This window comes from Rhinatrema bivittatum, chromosome 5 (assembly GCF_901001135.1).
Source record: "Rhinatrema bivittatum chromosome 5, aRhiBiv1.1, whole genome shotgun sequence".
In the NCBI taxonomy this organism is placed as follows: Eukaryota; Metazoa; Chordata; class Amphibia; order Gymnophiona; family Rhinatrematidae; genus Rhinatrema; species Rhinatrema bivittatum.
In genome coordinates this window covers 301,811,117-301,832,780 of record NC_042619.1, presented here as the reverse complement: position 1 = coordinate 301,832,780, position 21,664 = coordinate 301,811,117, and the positions used below count along the sequence as shown (strand labels likewise).

The 21,664-nt window shown below is 44.4% G+C and overlaps 1 protein-coding gene across 6 annotated transcripts in view; it reads left to right on the top strand.

Moving 5' to 3' along the window:
• The first annotated feature begins 5,902 nt into the window (after positions 1 to 5,902).
• Positions 5,903 to 21,664, top strand: part of LOC115092844 — a 69,093-nt gene continuing 53,331 nt past the window's right edge. For 2 of the 6 annotated variants that reach the window (XM_029604189.1, XM_029604185.1), the window contains exon 1: positions 6,028 to 6,240. Coding sequence is in view for 2 of the 6 variants with exons in the window: in XM_029604193.1 (XP_029460053.1) it covers positions 6,190 to 6,240 (51 nt within the window). In the remaining 4 variants the exon portion in view is untranslated. Of the gene's footprint in view, positions 6,303 to 21,664 lie in introns of all 6 variants that reach the window. The other 4 variants (XM_029604193.1, XM_029604191.1, XM_029604192.1 and 1 more) reach the window with 4 other exon arrangements.

The following is a 21,664-nucleotide window of genomic DNA, read 5'->3' as shown; positions in this document are numbered from 1 at the left end:
AAATTCTGGTTCAGCCTCTGCTTGGGGCATAGAAATCACTAATGAAGAGTCTGCAGCTCACAAAGCATTGCACCCCCTTTGTACCCATACAGTGTAATCTTCTGTTTTAGGAATTTTCAGTTTTGGAAGCAGAGGGGTCTCACATTGTTACATCAAGTGTTAAGTGGGGATGGTATCATGTTATCTTTCCAGGAGATGCAAAGCCAATTTGGTTTACGAGCTATAGATTTTTTTTTCTGATATGTTCAGTTGCGCCACTACATTCATTCTTTACCCAGAGATGAGTTAACCATTATGGTGATTGATAAAATCGCTGAAAAGTATCTCTCTCCTTGATTTATAAGGAATTACAGAAATTAGAACAAGGAGATTGGATTATGGGTTTGGGTACACATTGGAGACAAGAGTGTGATCTGTCTCTGGACGGCGCTACTATGTTAGCTTGCTTTTGGAATATAAAGAGTCTGACGAGCCACAGTTATTTATGTGAGATGCAATTTAAATTTTTACATAGAGCTTTTTTTTCCTCAACAAATGGCATTTAAGGCTCATCTAGCTCCAACAGCGGAGTGTATTAAATGTAATTTGGTCAAAGGTTCTCTCTTCCATGCTTATTTCTCGCTTCTGGTCTAGGCTTATATCATACATTAATGATCTGTTAGGTTGTGCTATACCCCTACAGCCTGACATACAGGTCGATACTGTAAGACCGCGGGAGAGCGGACGAACGCCCGCTCTCCCGGCGCGCGCACCGGCCCTTCGCCGGTGCGGGCGATTCAGTATTTAAATGAGGTGACGCGGGAAAAACGGGGAAAAGGAGGCGCTAGGAACACTAGCACGTCCCTAGCGCCTCCTTTTTGTCAGGAGCGGCGGCTGTCAGCGGGTTTGACAGCCGACGCTCAATTTTGCCGGCGTCGGTTCTCGAGCCTGCTGACAGCCACGGGCTCGGAAACCGGACGCTGGCAAAATTGAGCGTCCGGTTTTCGGCCCGACAGCCGTGGGCCGAATTCAAATTTTATTATTTTTTTTTTTTACTTTTTTTTTTACTTTTGGGGACCTCCGACTTAATATCGCTATGATATTAAGTCGGAGGGTGCACAGAAAAGCAGTTTTTACTGCTTTTCTGTGCACTTTCCTGGCGCCGGAAGAAATTAGCGCCGACCTTTGGGTCGGCGCTAATTTCTTAGAGTAAAATGTGCGGCTTGGCTGCACATTTTACTTACTGGATCCCGCGCGCATACCTAATAGGGCCATCAACATGCATTTGCATGTTGAGGGCGCTATTAGGTGCCGCGGGTGGGCCGCGTGTTTTCCTCCCCTTACTGAATAAGGGGTAAGGGAAAACACGCGTCCAGAGCAGGCTGACAGTGCGCTCCGACGGAGCACATTTTACTGTATCGACCTGTTAATACTGTTTGAAGTAGGTTTACCCACTTAAGTACAGAAACCTGGGAAACGCCTTTTAGTGCGGAAACTGCTAGCTCAAGGGAAGCGTTCAATGCTATTAGTCTGGAGGGAAGTGCTATCACCTTCTTATTGGCAATGACGTAATGCTGTGCATAATATGATGGTTATGGAATCTATGGCCGCTCGTTCATCTTTTTGCTTAGATGCTTGGGAATCATATATTCAAGGTCTCTCTAGTAAAGCCAGGAGTTTAATCCTGAATACTTTGTAAAGGATTTTAATTTTGTTTTCTCCACACTGCTTAGGTCATATCTTGATAGTTGAGGGGGTTGGGGGAAGGGGTCCTAAGGGGTAATGGAAGTGGGAAGAGGTTCCAATGTGAAGGATAGGTCAGACATACCAGGAACAGATGTCTGACCTAGCTGCGTAGTGTCTTGCTCTTGATCTTTGTGAACCTATTAGGGGTGTGGGGGCTGAGGATGAGAAGGGTGGGGGATAAATGGCCATTGTTTGTCAAATTATCAAATTATTTTTTTGTAAACTGTATATTATCTTTTTATATACAATGATGTTTTCAATGATGGTGAATTGCTATGATGGGAGTAGTTTCTGCGGAGTTTGTTTCTCTGGTTATAGTTAATAAAGATATTTTAAACTAAAATCATCTATTGTACCTGAAAACTGGAATGTGGCCAACGTAAGCCTGATATTTAAAAAGGGCTCCAGAGGTGATCCAGGAAACTACAGACCAGTGAGCCTGACTTCAGTGCCGGGAAAAATCGTGGAAACTGTTATAAAGAATAAAACCACAGAACATATAAATAACCATTGTTTAATGGGACACAGCCAGCATGGATTTACCCAAGAAACGTCTTGCGTCACAAATCTGCTACATTTTTTGAAGGGCTGAATAAGTATGTGGATAAAGGTGAACTGGTAGATGTGGTGTATTTGGATTTTCTGATTGCATTTGACAAAGTCCCGCATAAGAGGCTTCTAAGAAAACTAAAAAGTCATGGGATAGGAGGCGATGTCCTTTTGTGCATCGCAAACTGGTTAAAAGACAGGAATGGTTACACATCTTTCAAATGGTACCCATTAGACTAAAACAAAAACATTTGTCAGAACTGGATAGAGCATTACGAGGCTTTCTGTGGATAAATAAACGAGCACAACTGGCCTTACCCAAATTAAAAGGTCCTATAGAGCAGGCGTGGCCTGAACTGCCCCAATTTGCAGCTGTATAATACAGCCTAGTTACTGCGACATGTCTATGATTGGGGTACAGAACTTTTTTCCCCCCAGCTCCTTTTTGCAGGCATGGAGCACTCTGATACAGCTGGGAATTGCTCAACAGGTGCAAGCCTGCTCCCTTCCCAAACAACTTCAAAGTAACCCCAAGGTGGAATTGGTGTCGACAGGCATGGAAATTTCTTTGTGCAAAATTGCAGGTGCCCTGGACTGGGTCACCGGTGCTTAGGGTCCGGGGGAACCCAGGTTTCCCCCCAGGTATGACTATGGGGATGTATAAATAATGGGCAAGAAAGGGCTTAACTCATGCGTATCAGTTTCTACAAGCCGACACTGGGCAAGTATGTAGCTTTCAGGATTTACAAACCATGTATGCCATTCCGAGAACCAAGTTCTTTGCATATTTACGAGTTCGGCACTTCATAATGACAGACCTTCAAAAAACCCTCAAACTTGGGGACTCTACCAAAATAGTGAATTTCTTCCAGGTCCCATCGGGGAGGCGGTTCTCAGGTTCATTGATAACAAACGCCTTGAGGGAGATGGGGGGAGGGGGGGGGGGGGACATGCAGGCCTTGACTGTGAGATGGAATCAGGAAATGGCAGGAGAAGTAACGCCAGGCTTGATTCGTGCATGCTTTGCAGATCTTACCATGAAAATGTGAAGCTCAGGAAAGTGCAGTTCAAATTCCTATGGCGTATGTATAATCTCACAAACCTGGGCACCCAAAATAAAATTGACTGATACGGATAGATGTATTAAATGCAACACAATCTCGGGCATGCTGTGTCATTGTTTTTGGGAATGTTCGAAGGTGGTTCAATTCTGGGAGAAACTTTTGCATTACCTAGGACAATTATTGTGCTGTACTCTGTTAGCCTCAGCACTATTGTGCCTGTTTAACTCTCAAGAAGACCTCACAGAGGATATGTCCGAATGTACGGGTATGTTTCTGAAGAAGGCGTTTCTTCTGGCTAAGAAGTCAATACTGGCGCATTGGTTGGACACCGGGGCACCATCTCTCATATATTGGAGGATACAACTGCATCAAATGTTGGTATTTGAATACCTGTCGGCGCGTAGATCATCCTCGAAGCGGTATGCTGTGTTCATGGATATATGGTGGGAGTACAAAACATCTCTAACCCCCAAAGCACGGAATAACTAATTTATGCTCAAATAATGAGACACAAGCCTCAAAGATACTATTGCATGATATCTGGTATCGAGGCAATGTGGGGCAGCGGAGGTATATGTCATCTTTCCACTCACCCCCATTGGACTATTGGAGGTGGAGGATTAATGATGGATTGGGGTGAAGCCTGGACTGCTGGGGTTCCCGTACCAAGAGAACTTGCAACTTATGTTGTCTACCCTTGGGCGAGGGAGAGGGGGGTGGGAAAGGGGGAGGGGTGCAGGTTGATATTATTATTATCATTATCATTACTGGTTTCCGAGATACTGAAGGTATGATATGTATAAGAGACCACTTGGAATTAGTAAGTCTCATGATCTATTTTGCAATTGTTGGGTGTAATCTCAAACTGTTTATATGTTGAAGGAAAATGTTAAATAAAGAAGGGAAAAAAAGACAGGAAACTGAATAGGATTAAATGGTCTGTTTTCAAATTGTGAAAAGGTAAACAGTGGAGTGCATCAAGAATCTGTGCTTGAACTGCTTTTCCATATATTTATAAATGATCTGGAAAGGGGTATGACAAGTGAGGTGATCAAATTTGAGGATGACACAAAATTATTCAGAGTAGTTAAATCACAAGCAAATTGTGATAAATTGCAGGAGGTGTCCATATGGCAGATGAAATATAATGTGGACAAGTGCAAGGTGATGCACACAGGAGAAAAAAAAATCCCTTGCTGTAGTTAGGTTCCATATTAGGAGTTACCACCCAGGAAAAGATCTGGGTGTCATAGTTTATAATACATTGAAATTATCAGCTCAGGGTACTGTGGTGGTCAAAAAAGCAAACAGAATGTTAGGAATTATTAGGAATTAATAGGAAGGTAATGGCAAATGAAATGAAGGATCTCATAATGCCTCTGTATCGCTCCGTGGTGAGACCACATCTTGAATACTGTGTACAATTCTGGTCCCTGCATCTCAAAAAAGATATACCATAGTTGCACTGGAGAAAGTACAGAGAAGGGCGACCAAAATGATAAAGGGCATGGAACAGCTCCCCTGTGAGGAAAGGCTAAAGAGGTTAGGGCTGTTCAGTTTGGAGAAAAGACAGCTGAGGGGGGATATGATAGAGGTCTACAAAATCATGAAAGGACACGAATGGGCAAACGTGAATACAAGGACTAGGGGGCACCCCATGGGGTTTAGCAAGTAGCACATTTAAAACAAATTGGAGAAAATTCTTTTTCACTCAAATGCACAATTAAACTCTAGAATTCATTGCCAGAGGATGTGATTAAGGCTGATAGTGTAGCTAGGTTTTAAAAACGTTTAGATAAGTTCCTAGAGGAGAAATCCATATATCTTCCAGTCTTGCAAGGTCCCTCTGCAATTTATAACTATCTGCCTGTGATTTAACTATTCTGAATAATTTTGTGTTATCCACAAATTTGATCACCTCACTTGTGGTTCCACTTTCCTATATTGAAAAGCATTGGTCCAAGTATTGATCCCTCTCTCCACTGAGAAAACTTGACCATTTAATCCTATTCTCTGTTTCCTGTCTTCTAACAAGTTTACAATATTTGATTACATAATAATAACAAAATTCCCTTTACAAATTATGAAAATACATTGTAGGTTATAAGAAATGATGGTTGTGGGGTGTCCCCACTGTTAGGAACTATCAAATGTGTATTTACTGGTTTTGCCTTGAAAGGTTATTTTCTTCAGACAAAAAAAACACATTTGTTCTTTTTTTTGTTATTTTGCTTTTTTTTTTTTACTTGAAAAGATTTTCTTCTGATCTTAAACTCCCTGTTTTGTCTGCAGACTTGTTCCTGTACCTGAATGATAATCTATCTCCCACGGAATCTGTTTGTGAGGCATGTGTACAAAGGAACAAAAAGCAGGTTTTTCTGGAATAATTTAGGGTTACTTGTGTCAGCGTCTACTTGTCTGTCTGTGTGCGCCAGCATTTCCAGTCCTGGGTTCTGCATTTTACCGGTGCCTCTGGCCTTGCCAACCACTAACCCCTTTGACTTGTTTTACGCGCTAGAAACCATGCAATTAAGGCCAAAACTTCGATAGGCAGCAAATGTCCTGCAACCCAACATATCCTACTAGGCGGACAAGTAATTCGCAGATAATGCAATGCTTGTCTCGGTTCTCTGCCTCTCATGCTTAGCTGCTATTAATCACCATACCGGTCCGGCTCCCAGGCTTTAGGGTCTGAAGGTGTTGGGCTGGGACTCTGCCGCGAAGGGCGTGCAGCTCCTTCCGCCGTGCTCCGCCCCCCCCCCAGCTGTGCGCGTGGTGCGGACGCTCCGGCCCCCGACTCGTTCGCCCGCAGCTGGAAGCCGCGAGCTTGTTGCCGGCTGCGCGCGTGGGAATGAGGGCAGACGCCGACCCGCTCCACCTCGGCGCGAGCAACCTGACCCAGGTGAGACTGAGCCAGCGAGAGGAGGAACCGGGACGGCGGGGAGGGGGAGATTCTGAAGCCAGGTGAGCTGGGAGAGTAAGAGGTGGGACTAGAGAGCCTGCTTTGGGGCAGATGGGAGAAAGAAGGTAAGCAAGCTAGGGCTCTTCAGCTTGGAAAAGAGACGGTTGAGGGGAGACACGACAGAAGTTTATAAAATCACGAGCGGGGTGGAATGGGTGAATAAGGGACAGCTACTCTTGCAAACACTACTAAAGAAACGAACAACCAGCACATTCAAAACAAGCTGTAGAAAGGACGTCTTCACTTAGTGCACTGTCAAGCTGTGGAATCTGTTGCCAGAGGATGTGAGCAAGGGGACCTGGCATAATGGAGTTTAAAAGAGGTTTGGACAAGTTCCTGGAGGAAAAGCCCATGACACATTATTAGCCAGGTAGACTAAAGAAAACTATTGTTATCCCTGGGCGTGAGTAACAGGAATTTACATTTGTTATGGGCTCTACTACTTGCAACATGGATTGTCTACTGGGCTTGATGGACTTTGCTCTGACCCAGCATTGCAATTCTTATGTCCTTATGAGTGGGGAACATGACCCAGTCCCAGATAGGATGCAGAGGTGTGTTGTTCTGGGGGACAGTTGTGAAGGAATGGTAGGTGGTGTGGTTTGTACCCCCAAGGGTATTGGGAGAGAAGTTTATGGGGGGGGTGGGAAGAGTATGTAGAGGAAGAAAAGGATAGGAATGAGTGGGACAGGTTTTGTGCTGTGCGCTGGGTTGTGAATGGGTTTGGGCTGTGTCCGGAGAGGAAAAGGCAGGTAGGAAGTTGTTGCTGTCTAGGTGACGCTACCTGTCAGGCAAGGAACTGGTAGGCAGAGGAACTGCAGGAAAGCTATTATAAGAACAAAACAAAAATCATTTTTACAAACTAAAGCCAAAATCCATATGCTAATGTAAGAATGGGGTAGTTTAAAAAAAAAGAAGCAATTATGAAACTGCATTCTATGTAAGCTGTAGTACTAATTTAGTAACATACAGGCCGATTCAGTAAAAGTTGCAGGAGAGCAGGCGAGCGCAGGCTACTCTCCTGTGCGCGCGATTCAGTATTTAAATGAGGGCCTGTGGTAAAAAGGCGCTAGGGACACTAGCGCGTCCCTAGCGTCTCTCTTTTGACAGGAGCGGCGGCTGTTAGCGAGTTTGACAGCCAACGCTCAATTTTGCCGGTGTCTGGTCTCCGAACCCGTAGCTGTCAACGGGTTTGAGAACCGACGCCGGCAAAATTGAGCGTCCGGTTTTCAAACCGTGGGCTGATTTTAAATTTTTATTTTTTAATTATTTTTTACTTTGGGACCTCCGACTTAATATTGCCATGATATTAGGTCGGAGGGTGTACAGAAAAGCAGTTTTTACTGCTTTTCTGTGCACTTTCCTGGTGCCGGCAGAAATTAACGCCTACCTTTGGGTAGGTGCTAATTTCTGAAAGTAAAATGTGCAGCTTGGCTGTACATTTTACTTAGTGAATCGCACGGGAATAACTAATAGGGCCATCAACATGCATTTGCATGTTGCGGGTGCTATTAGTTTCAGGGGGGTTGGATGCGCGTTTTCGACCCCTTACCAATAAAGGGTAAAGCTAGCGCATCCAAATGCGGGTTAACAGTGCGCTCCACCGGAGCGCACTGTACTATATCGGCCTGATAGTAATGATGGTAGAAAAGGACCAAATAGTCCATCCAGTCTGCCAGCAAGCTTCTTATAATAGTATCTGCCATGCAATGCAGGTTACCCCTATGTTTCTCTTAAGGCTAGCAACTGCTGCTGTGTGCACTTATCCTCTAGCCTTATGATATGGATAGTAATACTTACAGTCAAAACCAATCAATTGTCAAGCCCATAAAGAATTACTGCTAGCAACATTTTTACTGGGTGAGGAGTCCTTTTAAAAATTCAGAGAGTGCTGCTTGACGAGCTTTGCTTTTGGACCTGTGCTTTTACCCTTAGGTCTGCGAATCAGTACCCCGCCCCCCCCCCCCCCCCGGACTGGAAAAGTCAGGGACCGTGTTGATTGTCGTCTGAATCCAGTTCCCCTTTTTTAGACCGTGTGGTTTAATATAAAGAGCAAAGGCAGAGAGGAGTCATGTAAAGGTCAGGATCTTAAGAGTACTAATCCTGACATTGGGGGAGTGCCCCAGGGACACAATAGCAGGGTGGGAAGATCTCCAGGAGCTAGAACAGTGCACTCACCTAAAAGAAGCTATTGTAAGGCTAAAAAAAAAACCCCTCATTTCGGAAAGTAAGAAAATGTGAAAGGAAAACGAGACCAGGAAGGTTTTCAAAGAAAGAGACTAAACAGGTAAAAGCAAAGAGATTAAGGTAGAAAAGTTAGGAGGCATGTGGGTTAGTTTAGTTTTAAAATGTATTAATCACCTACGCCAGGGCACTAGGCAATTTACCATAAGTACATTAATAAAAAGTACATTAAAAAAATAGCATAATAGTATTAACAATGCTATTATGAGGAGGGGAGAAAATATCTGGAAAGACTGAGGGAGGCGAAGATAAGACGGCAAAAGCATAACTGGAGTAGAAATTAGCTGACAGTGAAGTGAGGTGTCTCTCTAAGCCAGGGGTAGCCAACCTATGGCTCTCTTCATGTGAAAAAATGTGGCTCTTGTGCTCCTGTCCCATGGCAACTGAGCACCACTGGGGTGGACAGGAAGGGAGAGGCTGGAACTGGGAGTACAACATAACCAAGCAAGAAGAGCCAGTTAACTCCCTGCTCCGGCCACCCCAGCCCTGGCATTGGATGCTGTGAGAAGGGGGATGAATGTCACTTCCGTCCCATCTTCCTGAAGTCAAGGAAATTGGGCTGTCTGGCAACTTATTTCCTCCCCTAGATCTATGTTGCTATTTGTTCTTCAGTGGGCGTGATGGATCGAGGGCTAGGGTGGGGAAAATAGAGGACGTGAGAGAGGGCTGCCATAAGGGCCATGTGGGAGTGGGAGTTCTGTGTGAAATAGCGTGGGGGGGAATGGAGGGGGCACAATAGAGCTAAGGATGAGGGTGTGCAGGGTTAGAAAAACTGGGGGAAAGGCAGTAGAGGGGTGCAGGAAAGTCACAGGGTGGGGGAGGGTGTGCTCAGAGATGATGATGGGGCAGGAGTGAGGGCAATGAGCAAGAAATGGGGTTGTGTGTGTGAAAGGCAGCCAGAGGTGATGGAGTGTAGGGGGGGGGGGGGAGGATGCGGGACAGGGTGCAACAGGTGGTGAAGGGGGAGGAAGGTTGACAGAGAGCCAGAGATGGTAAAAAAAAAAAAAAAAAAGGGGGGGTGGGGAGGAGGAAAGAAAATGAAACTCAGAGGTGTAATGGGGGTGGGGAGGTTAGAGAGACCCAGAAATGGTGACTGGAAGAGGGGAAGGATTTGAGAGCGCCACATACAGAGGTGATTGGGCAAAGTGTGTGAGAGACAGAAGAGATGATAGCCAAGGGTGTATTAGAGAGAACCAGGGAGAGGGTAACTGAGGAGAAGAAAAGAGGGCAATGGAGACAGGAAGTGTGGTGGTGGGGGGAGGAGAGAGAGAGAAAGATGCAGGCAGGACAAGAAAGAAAGCGAGGGAGGGAGGGCTTGTACATACTGATGCTGGGTAGAGGAGAAGAATGTGTGTGGGAAGGCAGAAAGGAGACAGGGAGTGAGGGCAGGGGAAAAGTGGGCATTGGGGAATATTGGGGCTTGGCAGAGGATGGTGGGATGCAAAGTAGCACAAGGCGAGGGCTGAAAGTTTTTCTTTTACAGCCTCTGAGCCTCCATCATTATTCTTGCTTGGCATGGAGGATGTTTTCCTAGGGAAGCTGAGAGACAGCCAGAGGAAAGGGTGGAAGGATTGTGATGGTGGGTACAGAGTGAAAAGAGAGACAGACAGGGAGGATTGAGAGACACTGGTTGAGACAGAGTGAGGGAAGTGAGAGAGACTGGTAGGGGGCAGGGTATGAGAGAGAGACTGGTGGGCACAAAGTTGGGGAATTGAAAGCAAGAGAGAAACTGGTTGGTACATGTAGAGGGATTGAGAGACAGACGTGGGGAAGGGTTGGGGAGGATTGAGGGAAGATGATGGAGAGAGATACTGGTGGGGACAGGGTGGGGGTGTATACTATTGAAGTTGAGGGGGAAGGGGAGTACTCATTGGAACTAGCTTGCCCCTCACCCCTGCAGTCTCTTTAAAATGTGAGGCTCTTTGGTACTGTGTATTCTAGTTTCTTGGCTCTTCGTACATGAAAGGTTGGCCACCCCTGCTTTAAGATAAGTCATGAAAAGAGGAAGAGCAAGGATGAGATTGGACAATGTCCGATCACCTTTAAAAAAAACAAAAAAACTCAAGAACTGGTTGTTCAACCAAGCCTTCTCTTAACTCAGCTATCTTATCAAATCTCCCACTAGTAGACTCTGTCCTTGGCAAATCTCTAATGGTACTTTCGCTCTAATAAACCCACCGTAGTAGCACTTAATCCCTGTGCCCTATTCTAGTCACCGAACATTACACCAGCTAGCATTAGGCTCGCCGGTCAAGTCTCCTTTCTTATATACTATGTTAAACCCAGTTCTTTGTATCCAAGTTTGATCACCCTGGTTTAATGTAAGACATTCTCATGTCATGGTTTTTGTTGGAATGTAAACCGAAGTGATTGGTAACTCTGTTACTTGAATAAATCGGTATATAAAAGTGCTAAATAAATAAATAAATGTTTGTAAAGTGGTTCCGAGCTCACCAAAAAAGAAAGTGGAGAAGTTGACAGAAAGATGTATGACAGAAGGGGCCATATTGCTCTCATTTGCAAAGGAGGGTTTGCGTGGAGCTAGAACAACTGCGTGGCCAAGGCGATTGGGCTGGTTCAGATACATCCCAGGATATTAAATCAGCTCAGAGGTTCTGGTAGCGCCATTGATTATTCTGTTCAATCATTTTATGGAGATGGATGTGATTCCAGAGGACTGGAGGAAGACTGGTAACTGCAAGCCAGTTATTCTGACCTCCGTGGCAGGTAAATTAATGGAGTCCCTGCTAAAGGAAGGTTAATGAAATATCTTGAATCTGGCAGGTGACAATACAGTTTTTACTAAAGGTTGATTTATGATAAAAACAAGTCTAATCTATCTATTTGGGTAACAACAGAATTAAATCAGAACAGACGCTGATCATAATATAATAATTTGAATTTTAGCCCACCTTTCCAAGATGGCTCTCAGCATTTTTTTTTTCTATAATTCAAGTACAACTGGATGTGATGTACTTGAATTTTTTTAGTGTTGCCAGCCAGCTCCATTTTTTTCAGGTCCGTCGGTTCTGGTTTTACCCCATGGCACACATGGACTTGTAGTTCTTCTGTCCTTCACAAAAGTGGTGCTAGAAATCCTTGGATTGTATGGTAAAATTTAGCATGTTCTGAAGAAATGGAGGCCAGTTTATAAGCCTAGTGTCAGTAAAGCTTTTGACGCTGCACTGTATAGGAGGCTCATGAATGAACTAAGTGGCATAGGGGTGCATCACAAGATCATGGATAGAGTTAAGCTGGTTGCGTGATAAACAGGCAACTGCCATATGCGTTCCCTCAATCCCGGGGCCAATCCGGTTCCGTATTTTCAGAAAGGATATTGCAGAGGGGCTGGTAGGGATGGCTTTTCTTTTAGCAGATGCCACTAAGATTTGCAAAGGGATGGACCCTCCAGATGGAGTAGGAAAAAAATGAGTAGTGATCTAAGAGAGCTTGAGAAGTAATCAAGTGCTTGGCAGCTAAGATTCAGTGCAAAAAGGTGCAGAGCCATGCATTGGAGATGCAGAAATAAAAGGGAGCAGCACAGGATAGGGCGATGAGATTCTGATGTGCACCAACCAGAAAAAAGCCCTCTGGCTGATCTGTCATAGTTTCAAAGCAGTACAACAAGGCAGTGGCCAAAAGAATGTAAGGGTGTATAGGGAGAGATCGCTTACCACTAGTGTAAAACAAAAAAAACCCTGATAATTGCCTCTGTACAGGTCACTGGTGAAAGCTTACCTGGAGTATTTTCCAATGCTGGAGGCTTATAGGCAGTCCAGGAAAGGGCCACTAAAATCCCTGTGATACCAAACTAAGGATTTAAATATGTACACCTACAGGAGAGGATATGATAAGATAGTCATACACCTACCTGCAAGGCATAAAAAATGTAGATCTCTTTCAGAGGAAAGGAAGCTCTAGCACGAGAAGTTATGCATGATATGAGGCTCTAGGATGGGCACAACATAAGGAAATATCTCTTCAGGGAGGGGATGCATGGAGCAGCCTCCCAGGGGAAGGTGGTGAGGCAAAAACAGGATCAGAATTCAAGAGAGCCTGGCAGAAAAGAAAACTGGAGATCAGCTGGAAGCCTGTGGGAATGATATCGGGCAAATTAGATGGGCCTTAGGGGCCTTCTCTGCCATCGTATTCTGTGTTTCTCTTTTTTCCTTCCCTTCTGTTTCCTGATCACGATATACCCCTGGCTAGCAATTGGTTAAGTGCTGGAAAAGTGTTTTTGGTTTTTTTTTCACGAAACAGAAGCAAACTCCTCTCAAATAATCACTCACTAAAAAGTGGTAACTTTAGAGAGGGAAATAGTATTTTTAACTATTTACCATAAACACATTAACTCAGACTAGAGACAATATCATCGACTTATGCTCAAAATAGGATTTAATCTGCTGTCTCTCGCCCTCAATGGGCCGCAGGCAGTAGTCAGCCTATGAGCAAAAAACTTTTAATCATTTATTGTCTCCCGTCTAATATACCAATTTTATCTTTTTTATCTTTTTTAGTTTTTTTATCAACTGTTCAAGTTTAATCAAATTAAATATAGAGCATCTATCAAAAAATCTCAACTGGCTTGTTACCCAAAAAATGTTTTTGAAAAAATACTTAGCCAATAGAAGGTCCTTCAGATATTCAACCCGACATGGGCCATGTTTCGACTCAAAAAGAGTCTTTTTCAAGGGGAACGATTACAACGGCTTTCTTAGTTGCCGGTCAAAACGTTGCTGGAGCATCAAAACGCCAAAGTCCTATTTCTCCAAATCTCAACATGGCGATGGACGCATTTGGCGTTTTGATACTCCAGCAACGTTTTGACCGGCAACTAAGAAAGCCGTTGTAATCGTTCCCCTTGAAAAAGACTCTTTTTGAGTCGAAACATGGCCCATGTTGGGTTGAATATCTGAAGGGTTGAATATCTGAATGACCTTCTATTGGCTAAGTATTTTTTCAAAAACATTTTTTGGGTAACAAGCCGGTTGAGATTTTTTGATAGATGCTCTATATTTAATTTGATTAAACTTGAACAGTTGATAAAAAAACTAAAAAAGATAAAAAAGATAAAATTGGTATATTAGACGGGAGACAATAAATGATTAAAAGTTTTTTGCTCATAGGCTGACTACTGCCTGCGGCCCATTGAGGGCGAGAGACAGCGGATTAAATCCTATTTTGAGCATAAGTCGATGATATTGTCTCTAGTCTGAGTTAATGTGTTTATGGTAAATAGTATTTTTAACTATTTCCCTCTCTAAAGTTACCACTTTTTAGTGAGTTTTTTTTTTTTAACATGCGTAGTTTAAAAAGCAAAACTTAAAAAAAAAAAAAAAAAGCCTTGCCTTTTGTGCATTGCTAAAACCCTGTTTATTTTCCTTTTATTCCTGTCAATTTAATACTCTGAAAAGATTTCCCACTGCTTTCATACTGCCCGTATTTAGAGAGTGCTGGAAGTACTGTACACTTAAGCAAAAGTTAAACCGTGATAAACTCCCAGATGTCTCTGATGAATTTCTTTTCAAACCAGTGAGTGATGCCTGAGCAGCTCAGTGTCTCTCTGCTTAACTCTTCAGCCTGAGAAGAAAACAGGGGATTTGGCTCCTAAACATCATGAGCATTTCTCTTTTCACATCCTCCGTGTATGATTTCACCCGTTTAAATACTAGGATTAAGTCTGGTCTGACGACATGGGGGAGGCTCTGTTGTCTTCAGAGGTGGTAATATCATTTATTTTTCCTGTGTGTTTATTTTTACATCCCATCGAGCCAGACACTTGTGTCACCGGCATTGTTTGAAAAATGTGAAAACCGCCCGTGTGATGCCCTTCGGGTGAACCTTGGTGGAACACGAGGTCACGACTGTGTGTGGTGAGGATCACCCAGGTCAGCTGTGGGAGCCCCTGGTTGGGGAGGGAGTCATGGTCATCGCTTGAGGGAGACACCTGATGTAGCCGGATTCAGGACCCGTGGTCGCAGTGTTCCAGAAGGAGCCCTGGCGCATGGCCCCAGGACCCTCACTGCAATGACCAAACTAGGTATGTTTTGGGAGGGGGTAGGAGTAAGAGGAATAAAATGAGGGGAGAATCTGAAGTAGCTGAGAATGAAGGCTCCTGGCACCAGATCTGAGCCTGTGTTCAGTGGAGAAGGACACTGTCAAGTAAAAAAATATATATATATATCCAGAGTGCGATGTTGCTTCCTCTTTTTTTTCTTTTTTTAAATTCCAGTTATGTAATGTAGTGGACCTTCCAGGCTCATTATTATTAGTGGCCCTTAGTAACTCCTTTAGCTGGGGCAAGCAGTTAGAATAGTAGGGGAGAAATTATTCATCTGCAGCCTCCTCTCTTTGAGGTTTTTGGAACAGTCATTCCCCTGGACAGCAGCTCTCTACTGAAAGACTGTGGGCAGTGCTTTTAGGCTTTTGGAGAGTTAGGTGGCAGTAAGGAGCATTGGGTTTGCTGGGTTTTCAGACTTGCTTGGAGGATCCAGGCAAACCCTGCCTGGGGATCCTAAGCAAGGTCGATTTCTACCAGTCCACTCACTGGCTGGCTGGGGCTTCCCTCTCTGTTATTTTGGCGGGATTTTGCATTTTCCTGGTAGAAGCCTGGTGAGACCTCTGGGTTATCTCCTGGATCCAGGGCACGGGGATCCCCTGTGTCTGGTGTGCCCAGGGTAGGGAAGAGATATGGCGATGACCCGAGGCAAGGGACAAACTCCGATGTTAACTTCACTTTTGGGAGAGAGGCTTTTTTGGTTGAAGATCCTGCTGCCCATCTTCCTGCCCTCTGGGGAGCGTCCAGAGCCACAAGTTCCAGACAGGAGCCCTCCCATCAGGAATCTGATTGAGAGAGAAAGGGAACAAAGAAGATCACCTAACTATGAGCAAGAACATCTTGAGGCTTTGAGGGCACCCATCTGGAGTCTTCGCCCCTGGGAAGAGAGAGGATTTCTGACTCTGTGCAGTAGTCTGTTTTATCTTTTTTCTTTTTCGCCAGTAGTGGAAGGGAAACTCCACTTGGCCAAGCCCTCGAGGGTAGGTGCTTCCCTTGCCCTGCAATAGAGACCTCTGCACAGACTGAGGGGAAAAGACTGTAATTCGAGAAGTGTGGTGGTGCTGAGGACTTTATTTCTGCCATGTACCAACCTGATTACCATTTATTTTGGACACTTGATCAGTGGCTCCAGTGTATTATTTGGCACTCGCAGGGAAAAGGAAGTTACGTCTTTTCCCCCCACCAACAGCCACCTTAGGTGGCAACAGTTTGGGGTGGCAAAAACTGCCTCTCAAAGCACTCCTGCTGCGGCCGCCTCAGTCTGCATCTCGACCCAAGACAGCAGCTGTAGGATTTTGATAAATGGCCACGGGGGGGGGGGTTCCCAGCCCCGTGGGCAGGAAGAGCAGAACCACGGCGTGGTTTTGATAACGTGCCAGTGGGGTTCCCAGCCCCCGAAAGCAGGAAGGCATGAACTGCAGTGAAGCCGAAGATGACACATCCGCAGGGTTCCCACCCTCTGCGGCCAGGAAGGACCTTGGTGGAGGGGGTGAGTGAGAAGGAAGCAAAGGGGAAGGTGTTGCGAGAGGGAAGGGGGAAGGAGAAGTGAGGTGGGGAAGTAAGGGAGCAAGAATGTATGGGGGGTGTAAGTAGGAGAGAGTGTAGTGCCAGTAAAAGGACTAGGCGGCTGCCTGAAGCACCTAAGTTTTGGTGGAGGCACAGCAGTGGCAGGACAATTACGCCTTCTTGTTCTTCCCACCCTCCTGGTCCCAGGAAACGTTGTTATGTGGGCCCACGTGGGTGGGAAGAACAAGGAGGGGCAATCACTTGTGGCCAGAAGGAGCAGGAGCAGCACTGGCTCACGTGGCCAGAAGAAAGGAGCAGCCCATGCCCAGGAGGAAGGAGGAGCAGCTCCATCTGCTGTGTGGGCTCATCATGGAGGCAGCTGCAGCTTACGTGTTCCAGAGGGGAAGAAGGGTGAGGATGAGCATGCGTGTGTGTGTGCCTGTATATATGAGAGAGGGAAACATTTGTGCACAGCCCCCCTCCCCCCTAATTCACGGCAATCTCAGGGTGACTGGAAATTCAAGTTCCCCGGTATGGAGAGCAGGGAATTTTTTTTTTTTTTATTTTTTTTTTAATCCTTACTAATTTTGTTTTGTTTTAAATTGAGTATTTGATGTTTGCTCTTTTGAAATATTTTATTAATTTTTGGAACCACTTTAAACATGTTTATATGAGATTTGATTATTGAATATGCTGTCAGCTGTTTTGAAATATTCTTTTTCATAGTATGCTTTATATTTCTTGATTGTATTGTTTGATGTTTTTTTGTGAGGAATGGCAATGTCTCTGTATTTCCATAGTTGCGCCGAGTCTGGCTTATTGCTTCCAGTTCAGTTTTTGTCTGAATTATTATATTTGTCCTTTATGGCCTCTTTACTCTGTATTTGGTGAGGGTCTGACTGTTTTGCATGTGTGACTGAGGTGAGGTAGTCTGTTACCAGAATATATCAGCCTGGCTTGTTGTGTTTTCGTAATCGGAGATGTATTGGTGTTTTAGGGCCTGGTACAATATTTGCAGTGATGCCTTTTCATAGGTAAGGTTGATACTATTTGAGTGCTGGCAGTTAATGCTCTTTTGGTTTGGGAGGTTTACTATATTGAATTGCTTACTCTCGGCTAGTGAGGGCTAAGCTCACACCTAATAATGCACTTTACTATAGGTCTAATATTATATGGGCTCCAATTGTCTTTTTTTTTTTTTTTTGCAGGGTTTTCTGATTGGCAGCACAGCAGTGCATGTAAATATAAAACGCGTGTTGTAAGTGATTCCTGCTTCAGAAAACTGAATGTCCTTTTTCATATAAAATCTGTTATAAATGCACAAGTTGTGTGTGTGTGTGTGTCTGGAGGGCCAGGATGTGGAGGGGTGGGCATGCAGCTGTATGGTTCGCCTAGGATGCACAGTACCCTTGTGTTGGCCTGTAGAGAGCGATCCACACACAGACCCTCCTCCTCGTTCATCCATCTCGCACTTCTCCAGGGGGGAAAATTCTGGGGAAGGCAGGTGGCAGGGCTCCTGGGAGTGTGACAGGGTTACCAACTTCCTAGAAGTACTATCACTGCCACTTATCTTTCACTCCTCTGGAAACCCTGACCCTCCTTTCCCAGCATTTCAAATTAACAAAGAAGGACCCTTCCCGCTCCCCATCCACCAGCTTTTGCCCTCTTGCTGATTTGATCTGTGCTCTGCCTTTGGTGGGGGGAGGGAGGCAGTCTTTCCCCTCAATTCAGGAATCAGATTGCCATGAGCTGACCCAGCTACAACTTTGGGGGCAGCAGGAGGTGTGAGACCTAGGCAGCAGAAAACAGCTGTTCTATTTACTGCTGTAGTCTTTCCTCTCTAACAGTAAGGGGTCGAAAACGTGCCTCCAACCCCCCCCCCCCCCCCCCCGAAACTAAACTAATAGCGCCCGCAACATGCAAATGCATGTTGCGGGCGCTATTAGTTATTCCCATGCGATTCAGAAAGTAAAATGTGCAGCCAAGCCGCACATTTTAATTTAGAAATTAGCACCTACCCAAAAACTGCTTTTCTGTACACCCTCCTACTTAATATCATGGCGATATTAAGTCGGAGGTCTCAAAGTAAAAAATAATTTAAAAAAAAAATTTAAAATCGGCTCGCAGCTCGCGGGTTGAAAACCGGACGCTCAATTTTGCCGGTTTCCGAACCCGTGGCTGTCAGCGGGTTTGAGAACAGACGCCGGCAAAATTGAGCGTCGGCTGTCAAACTCGCTGTCAGCCGCCGCTCCTGTCAAAAAAGAGGCACTAGGGACGCGCTAGTGTCCCTAGCGCCTCTTTTTACCGCGGGCCCTAATTTAAATACTGAATCGCGCACACAGGAGAGCGGGCGCTTGCCTGCTCTCCCGCGACTTTTACTGAATCGGCCTGTAAGGCAGGGAGGAGAGAAAATGAAAGGAGGTAATGAGGCTGGCGTGCACAGTGCACACAGCATAAAAGAACAAATCGATGCCCTTATGAAGCCCCTCTCCTCCTGTTCCTTCCTCACGGCCCTTTCCCTTCTGCCTGCAGGGAACATGAAGGGGAGTTGGTGAGGTTGAAGTGAACAGCAGAAAAAGAAGAGTTTAGGTTTTGACTGGATATTTGTTTCTATTTAGTGGTCACTTATTCTATATTTGGTGAAGGTCTGTGTTTTGCTTGTGTGATTGAGGTGAAGAATTATTCTAGAGTAGTCTGCCTTGTTCTGTTTATCAATAGGAGGAGTAATGGTGTTCTAGAACATGGTGTAATATCTGCAGTGTTCTCTTTCATTGATAGGGTTCTTGCTGTTTGAGTTTTAGGAGTTAGTGTTCTTTTGGTATGGCAGGTTCGCTGTATAGCTTCTGAGTGTCTCTTTTTTTTGTGCTACTTCACAGAGTGTCTGATAAATGAGGGAGTTTGTGTCACTGTTACTGAAGTAACAACAAAATTTGAGTGTGTTTATTTGGTGTGATGAGTAGTAAGGAAAGATCACATCCTAGTTCAAGCCAGCCATTCTTTTTAAGGATTATCTTCAGGCAGTGCAGCATGGATTTCTTTTAATTTATGAATGTGTGCTTTTATTTGTTTGTTTTTGCAATCTGCTTCCCAATATCATAGATAACACATTCATCAGATGCTGACATATGTATCCCCTGGAGCAAAATTAAAATTTGGGGGGGGGGGGGGGGTGTAACTTTTTTTTTTTTTTTTTTTTTTTTTAAATAAAAACATAGAGCTGACAAATTTAAATGTAAAACTGACCTGGGCTCCTAGGGAGGACTACTGTGCTTTCTGGCTGGAGATATCATGGCCAAGCAGAAATGCAGCAGCATTGTTTGTTTTGTTTCTTGTTTATTTGCCTGGAGACAGTAATTATATGGCAGCAGGGTGCTTCAGGAGAAGACAGACCTGCCAGTGATTGCAGGGGGGGGGGGGGGGTGTCTGCAATAGCATTGCAACATCTGTCCCTGGTAGCTGTGAGTGGCAGAAGAGGTAGGAGCTGTGTTAGGAGTCGGTCCTGGCAGATAATTGAATGGCAGGAGGGTGGGACTTTTCAGCCACCATCAAAGAGCCAGAAGTGACCCGAGGAGGCATTTCCGGTTTTGCGCTGGCTCAGGGGTGACTTTAAACTGCCCTAAAAATACTTTTGTGGCAAAATTGCTTATAAAATAGCAATCCAAGGTGGGGGTCTCTGCTTGAGCATAAGATTGAAAGTCCCGACTAAAACGTGTCCAACCCAATCGGTGCCCAGAATTCCCTGGGGTTGCAAAACGTTACCAAATAAGAGAGCGTGGACAGGTCAGAGGAACCTCTTCAGGTGGTCTCATAGTTTCCAAGTTGTGAACTGACCCTAATTTCCCCATTTAAAAAAGATCCTCAGACCTCTTCAAATAAGATTTAAAACTAGCCAATGGAAGTGGTGGTCCTGTGGAATGACCCTGTTGACCTTCAGGCTGGACACTGGATGCCTCTAAAAGAAGCATTTCACATTGAAATGGACAATATTGTTATAGTTTTTTTGTGTGTGTTCAGAGATAATTTAAAAGGGGAATGAATACCTCAGGAGAGATAAGGGCAGCTTGGTGAGAGAATAAATGTTTTTGGCCTTAAACTTTGCCCTAAACTTTGCTTTTTATTCAAATGCTCTCACTGCCACAGCTCATAGGGTTCCCTACCCATGCTCAGTCTAAGCTGGCATTTGAAGCTGCTGAAAACTATCAGCGTACTGTATCCATGGTAACCCAAGTGCTTCAAGATGAGCTGACAGGAAAGTTATGGTAAAGTGGTCAGTGTAAGAATACCAGTTTAGCCCTCACTCTTCGTCTCTGAAGGTGCTGACGTGAACCCCTATAAAACTAAACATCACAAGTAGTTCTCCTAGCATGCTCTGTAAACTTGCAAAGGATTTTTGAGTACTAAAACACCTTATACAGTTACCCTCAGGAACTATTTGCTCATGACATCAGCAGCTGTAATGATTTGCAGCATGACAGGAGGGTGGTTTCAGTGAAAATCTCTGAGGGAGAGACTTTGATTTGAGTGAAGCAGAAGGGCCTGAGACTGCTAAATCTCACTCAAAGTACAATAAATCACACTGAGGGAATGAGAAAACATAAATTGAAGTGTGTATGAATGGAAACGTAGATTTTGGTTTGAATACTTAGGAAATATTCAGGTAAGAATTAGAGTTGAATCAGTTACTGTTTAAAATTCAGCTGAAGCGCAATAATATTTTCTAAAGCTTTTGTAGAAATGTTGAAAGGCAAGAAGGATGAAAGAAAGTAGTAAATATTAACTAACACTGTTAAAGAGAAGGGAATATTATTACTGGATATACTCCCACCCCTGTGTACCATTATTGGTGGGGAAAATCTTAAAGGCTGTGCTAGCCTTTAATTAATTGTATGTAGACACCACTATTTATAGTGGAAGTTGGTGACTACCCAGTTGAGTGTATCTTCTAACTATTACTCTGCTTAGAGTTCAGGAGTGGGTGAAAAATATCCTGAGAAGTACTGGAAGAAAGAGTCACTATAAGCAAATCACTAAATGCTCCAGAAGTTTGCCGTAGAGGCAGAAATTCACAGTAAAAACTTTAAAAAATATATCCGAAGCAGAAAGCCTGTGAGGGAGTCAGTTGGACCGTTAGATGATCGAGGGGCTAAAAGGTTACTTAGAGAAGATAAAGCCATCACGGAAAGATTAAATGATTTCTTTGCTTTGGTGTTTACTGAAGAGGATGTTGGGGAGGTACCCGTACTGGAGAAGGTTTTCATGGGTAATGATTCAGATGGACTGAACCAAATAACGGTGAACCTAGAAGATGTGGAAGACCTGATTGACAAACTGAAGAGTAGTAAATCACCTGGACCAGATGGTATACACCCCAGAGTTCTGAAGGAACTAAAAAATGAAATTTCAGACCTATTAGTAAAAATTTGTAACCTATCATTAAAATCATCTATTGTACCTGAAGACTGGAGGATAGCTAATGTAACCCCAATATTTAAAAAGGGCTCCAAGGCGATCCGGGAAACTACAGACCGGTTAGCCTGACTTCAGTGCCAGGAAAAA